The sequence below is a fragment of the Glycine max genome, chromosome 13 (genome assembly GCF_000004515.6).
Source record: "Glycine max cultivar Williams 82 chromosome 13, Glycine_max_v4.0, whole genome shotgun sequence".
Lineage (NCBI taxonomy): Eukaryota > Viridiplantae > Streptophyta > Magnoliopsida > Fabales > Fabaceae > Glycine > Glycine max.
This window is the reverse complement of record NC_038249.2, coordinates 36235312-36241668: the sequence shown is the minus strand read 5'-3', so window position 1 is coordinate 36241668 and position 6357 is coordinate 36235312. Positions and strand designations below refer to the sequence as shown.

Below are 6357 nucleotides of genomic sequence, written 5' to 3'. Positions count from 1 at the left end.
CATTCATGGGTAATTTTTTTAAAATTACCAAAATAGATAGATTTTGAATTTATTATCAGGTGTGGGTAAGTCGTGTTTTACACGACTTCTGAGAGAGTGTTTGTTTTAATGTACCAGTTATATTCCTTGGAATCATATTTTCAGCATTATTACGACGATTAAGAATGTTATTGTTATTCTTTGGTATATTTAAAAGAGTTTAAGAACGTAAGATCTCAAATGACGTGGTGGACATTTTGTATTAATTTTTTCTATTCTTTTGTTACATTTTAATTTTTTGGAATTTTTTAAATTAATAATAATATAAATAAAAAAAATAAAAGGTCTAATATTTTAGAAAATAACTTTCCCGACGATATCACTTTTTCATCCTCTTCATGAAAATAAAAATGTAAGAAAATAATATGACATAAATGAAAATTACAACTTTTCTGCGAGTTAACAATATTCAAGAATAATTTTTCAAATCTCGTGACAAACATACATTATTCATAATTAACTTCTAATCCATAAAACAAACACATGCACTCATAAAAATAAAATTTAAATATTAAATAATTTACAACAACTCAAATATACTACTCAATAAATTAAACTAGATTCTCTGGCTACACCAACTGACATCTACTTAATAACTATTTATTTTATAATATAGTATTGATTATTGATAGTTGATTGCTAATTTTAAGACTATATGATATATCCGGCAAGGTTGAAGGGAAGATTCATCATTAAAGGTGTGCCTGAGCAATATTGTCTTTGCAATCGAACAACAGAGTACGTAATATATATATATATATATATATATATATATATATATATATATATATATATATATATATATATATATATATATTACAATATATTATTAATTTAAGTAATCTTGAGACTTAAATCTTAATTATTTATATATAATTTTATGAACTATTTTCTTTTTCATTCTCGTATCTGCACATACAATTTTGAGCATGTAACCATATATTCTACTGTAATTATATAAATTTGGCACATCTAAATAAATGTGTACTCAATAATAAAATATAAATCACAATTATTAATTAAAATATCATTATTTAATGATTTATTACATATGTGATATGCATTTATATTTCGTAGATAGTTTAACAGTTAATGTCTTGATTAATTAATGAAAATAACTTTTCATTTTAGCTTGATAAACTAACTGGAAACTAGTAGTTAGAAAATTTTAAATTACCTTATTAAATAAGTATTCAATCAAATGTTAAAAAATGATATAAATAATATATTTAAAAAAGATAATAAAAAATTAAATAAATATTTTAAAGATAATAAATAAATAAAATATAAAAGCTAAAAGTAATATTTTTTTAAAATATTATTTCAAATAACAATTCAAAAAATATTAAAAATTATTAAAAAAATAATAAAAATTAGTTAAAAAAATTATTTATCAAATAATTAAATAAATTTTTTAACTAATAAAAAAATTAAAAATTAATTAAAATAACTTGTGTAACTAACCTTTACCTCATATATAAAAATAATTCCCCATTTCACTTAATATGACGCAATCTTTTCCCTAGGGAGAAATTAAATCAGATCACATGATCTAATTAAGGCTGCGGGTTAACTTTTATTTGATGCAGCAACTATTTATGAAAACAATTTCTGCCAATATTATTTTCAATAAAGCTACAGCTAGACAAGCCTATGAGACCAACCACATTTTTGTTACACATATAAAAATACAAACGCAAACATTGTTTTTCATGCGGTCCCTGAGGTCTCAGTGCAATTTTCAAATATGATGTTCACATTGTGGTTGAGGCCTCTGATACAAACCTCTGTTTTTTTATGGGTAGTGGCATCTCATTCTCCACAAGGATGTGATTTTTCTCAGGGAAAATGGGTCATTGATGAAGCCTCCTTCCACCCTCTCTATGATGCCTCAAGGGACTGCCCCTTCATTGGATTTGATTGCTTGAAAAATGGCAGGCCTGATAAGGAGTACCTCAAGTATAAATGGATGCCCTCTGGTTGTGACCTTCCAAGGTAATGTTTATTCTTGTTGCTGTAGATTAATTGACACAAGTTTATTTTTGTTTAACCTATAGTCTTGAGTTTAAATCTTATGTTAGTTCAAGTAAGATTGTTTTTCAGGAAAAAAAAAACATATGTGGTCTCGTATCTTTGTAATGTCTAATCACATGGAAATTTACCATATTTGTTTAAACTTTTTTTTTCTGACTTGCTGCAAGATGGCATCTTGAAGTTCAAATTTGACTTTTTTTTTTCTTCCCTCTCCAAACGGTATTATTTATTGTATTATATTGGTTAACAGGTTTGATGGTACGAAGTTCTTGGAGAAAAGCACAGGAAAAAAGATAATGTTTGTGGGGGACTCCATTAGTAACAACATGTGGCAGTCACTCACTTGTTTGCTCCACATTGCAGTCCCAAACTCAAATTACACCTTTACAAGTCAAATACAGGAACTTTCGGTGTTCTCAATTCCGGTAGTAATTCTTTTCAGTTTACATTTTCATTTCAAGAAAGTTTTGAACCTTTGTAGTTTATTATTGGCTTAATAATTTAGTTCAATTTTTTTTTTTTGGGTTGTAGGAATATAGAACTTCAATCATGTGGTTGAAAAATGGGTTCCTAGTTGATTTGGTTCATGACAAAGAAAAAGGAAGGATTTTGAAATTGGACAGCATTAGTTCTGGGGACCAGTGGAAAAATGTGGATGTTTTGATTTTCAACACCTACCATTGGTGGACTCACACTGGACAGTCTCAAGGGTAATGAAGCTTTCTGAAATTTTTAACTACTTTTTTGGTGTTTTTGAGAGGAGGTAGCCATGTGGCTAATGGTTTCATTTTAATGTTTTATTGTAGGTGGGATTACTTTCAAGTGGGGAATGAATTAATAAAGAACATGGATCACATGGAAGCTTTCAAGATTGGGCTGACTACTTGGGCTAAATGGGTTGATTCTAACATTGATCCTTCAAAGACTAAAGTCTTGTTTCAGGGAATCGCCGCTTCCCATGTTGAGTAAGTTTTATGCCTGATTTTAGTTTCTCTCCAATTCAATTTCGGATTTGTCTTATTTAAAGTGAGGAAGGTGAATAAAGTACATCTATCGTTGTTAATTAGAAAATCAATGATTGAAAATTGTGATAAAATCAAATACATATATAATAAAATGAAAATTAATTACATATCTAACTATCGATTTCTTAATTAATGGTTGTTTAGAAAATGAATGGCATAAAATAAAAATAAATAAATAAATAAATTAATGGTATAAAATTAAAATCTCAATCGTTGATTCCCTAATTAGTGATATAAAATCGAATTCCCTAGTTAATGGTTGATTACAAAATTAATGGCTCAAATACATTTATGACAAAATCTAAAATTAATTATCATTTTAATTTTTAATTTTCTAATTTCTAATTAATAATTATTATTACACTTTACCATCTAAAGTGCATTTCTCTAACTTAAGAAAAGGCTAAAGCTTGAATTTCGCATGAAGAGTTACAATAATTGCATGTGCGATCCATGTATATTTATATACTTATTATTTATTCATTGTTGGTGCTATTGTCATGAATATTTAGATATCAGTATTTAACTTTGTAGTCTGTATGGGTGGGTTACAAAATGGGAGCTAACCATAGTATTTTTTTTCCTCTTCCTTTCACGTGACATCTAATTTGGTTTTTAAGTGCTTTTACATACTGTGAAATATTTTTGCCGGCTTATTAAAATAAAATTAGGTTATATGGCAAGCATGTTGAGTAGTATCACTATAGTGTGCCATACCTCACTTGTTGAGATTTTAGTGGTTAATACAGAAGCTTCATTATTGAAATTCCATCCCAGTCTTCTATGTTTATGCTTAAAAGTTTTTTCTTGAACTTGGGTTGGGTGCGGAGATTACAAGACATTTTGAGACATTGAAATAACAAGACAAATGCTCCATATAATTCACTAGGATCGGCTTAGTTATTTGAATTTTGAAGTTGTATGCATAAGATCATATGTCTAAATTTTAGTGGGATCATTATAAAAAATAAAAAAAAAGACAAACGTCTCATATTATTTTATTTTATATTTTTAAGGATGGATTGCTCCATATGTTAATATATATGATGATTAGTAATTAGTAACTATTATAAAATTGTTATCAAGGACTCACTGTTTTTTTCTTTCAATTGAACAATCCAGTAAAAAAGGGTGCCTAAGGCAAAGTCAACCAGATGAAGGACCAATGCCACCATATCCTGGTGTGTACATTGTGAAGAGTGTTATAAGTAACATGACAAAGCCTGTACAATTGCTAGACATCACTTTGCTCACACAACTGAGGAGGGATGGTCACCCCTCTATCTACGCAGGGCGTGGCACTTCTTTTGATGACTGTAGTCATTGGTGTCTGGCTGGTGTTCCTGATGCTTGGAATGAAATACTGCATGCTGTTCTGTTTGGAAATTAGTATCTTCATCTCATTTGTCTTTGATTATTTGTTGCCCTTGAGGAAATAGGGCTCCCATAATAAATTTGGATATGAGCTTCTAATTAAATTGAAAATATATTGATTTTCTCAAACCAATAAAAAAATGTTGATGTATTAATGTACTTTACAGCCCCTAAATGCAGAATGTTAATATTGCTTTTAAGTTTTAACTATAGCAGAATTGCAAATTGGACTAATCTAAAAAAGTAATGAAGACAGGAATTGACACCTTCATGTGAAACATTGGCATTCCTTGATCTCAGTTACGATGCAACTTACAATATCTCTTATTTTTCTAAGGATGTATTTTTCTTCTTCTAGTATCTAGAACCTAGCCCTTTTTGACTTAAATTTTCTTGAACAAAGCTGAACAAAATAAAAAAGGACAATTATAGTTGTAGGTTAGAATCCTTTGATCTTACACGTTTCAATAGTGTTTTTTAGTATTTCAAGAAATTAGTTCATGATTCTGGACTTGGATATACCCTATGTTAAAAAACAATTAACAACATTCACTGTAAAGTGAAAACTGAAAACTATATGGTCAATTACAATTCACTCCCTGCATCAAATCCGGTTCCTCGATAGTAGGTCCTTTATTGCCTTTTTTTCATACGATAAATATTAATTATTAATATTTTTTTTTCCTATAAGAAGAGTAAAAATATCACTATCTTTTTCTCCTCCTGATTTCTTTTTTCTTTTTTTTTTCGTTTAATTATTCAATCTACCTTATATCTTTCATGGTCTTTTCTAGTTACATCCTCCTTTACTTTTTAAGTGTTTTTTTTCCTAAACCAAAATGATCTTCTGACTCCATAATCCATAGTCATAGCCTTGTAGATTATTAGAATGTACAGAAGATGCAAGTAATTACGTAGTGATCAAAATATATAATTGATGTAGTGAATTAAAAACCACGGAATTATTAAAATACACATTACGAGAATTTGAGGAACATAACTAAAAATCCCAAACAAAACTACATTATTATTCTCATATGGTAGTATGCAATCCACCATTTCTTGTCACAAGCAAATATATCTAACATGATCAATTTATTTCACAACTTTCTAGTAGAACACACCTTCAACAAATTGACCAAAACATATATGAAGGCACACTTGGACAGAATAAAACCACTGTCTCCGCCAATGAGGATTGATCCAAAGGATTGTCACCAATACTATTTGTACCATGACATAGCATGAAGCAAAACTCCAATAGAAGGAAGTGAAATCAATTGCAGAGTCTTTTCCCTCTCCATCATGCAATAGAATTGGTGGTGGTGACAGCGGTGCTGGATTTCTTCTGTTACTGTTATTCCAAATAAGATATGGATTTCCTTTGCAGTTGTTCTCATCAAAGTTAGCAAACTCTCCCTGATCAGGTGCTTTGGCTGACAAATTGTTGTAGGAAACATTGAAGGAAGATAAAAAGTTCAAGTCCTGTAACTGAAGAGGGATTTGTCCACTCAGTTGTTATTTGAAAGATCTAAGCTCTCTATGTTTTTTAGATTGTTGAAGCTCTGCCGAATCAGTCCATGTAGAAGGTTATGAGATAAGTTGAGTGAAGGGAGGCCACAACATTTTTAAATAACATAATAGTAGTGAGTAGTTATTAAGAAAGAACGGTAGAAGTTTAAAAACTCATAAGGAATAAAATTGTCTAAAATTTGTAGAAATCAAAATAGAGTATTCCCTTTATTAATAGTATAGATAAATATAATGAGCTTGCAAATAATCCTGTCAAATGATATTAGCCTGGCTGCCAGGGGTTTTCATTCTACCATGTGAAATTAGTAAAAGGCTATCACAAATGTGAGAGTTGGGGCACTATGTGCTAATC

General features: G+C 29.3%; 1 protein-coding gene across 1 annotated transcript; it reads left to right on the top strand.

Moving 5' to 3' along the window:
• Nucleotides 1-1751: 1751 nt before the first annotated feature.
• Nucleotides 1752-4603, top strand: LOC100793795 (uncharacterized). The gene is made up of 5 exons (NM_001254386.3): nucleotides 1752-2034; nucleotides 2324-2498; nucleotides 2605-2783; nucleotides 2880-3038; nucleotides 4221-4603. Exons 1-5 carry the CDS (start codon nucleotides 1787-1789, stop codon nucleotides 4486-4488), a joined length of 1029 nt encoding a protein of 342 aa, NP_001241315.1. The 5' UTR covers nucleotides 1752-1786; the 3' UTR covers nucleotides 4489-4603.
• The last annotated feature ends 1754 nt before the right edge of the window (nucleotides 4604-6357 follow it).

Excerpts from the sequence above, each read along its gene's own strand:
- LOC100793795 (NM_001254386.3), top strand. The coding sequence starts at position 1,787 with ATGATGTTCACATTGTGGTTGAGGCCTCTGATACAAACCTCTGTTTTT. Across the intron at positions 2,035-2,323 it reads TCTGGTTGTGACCTTCCAAG|GTTTGATGGTACGAAGTTCT; the intron begins GTAATGTTTATT and ends ATTGGTTAACAG. Across the intron at positions 2,784-2,879 it reads CACACTGGACAGTCTCAAGG|GTGGGATTACTTTCAAGTGG; the intron begins GTAATGAAGCTT and ends GTTTTATTGTAG.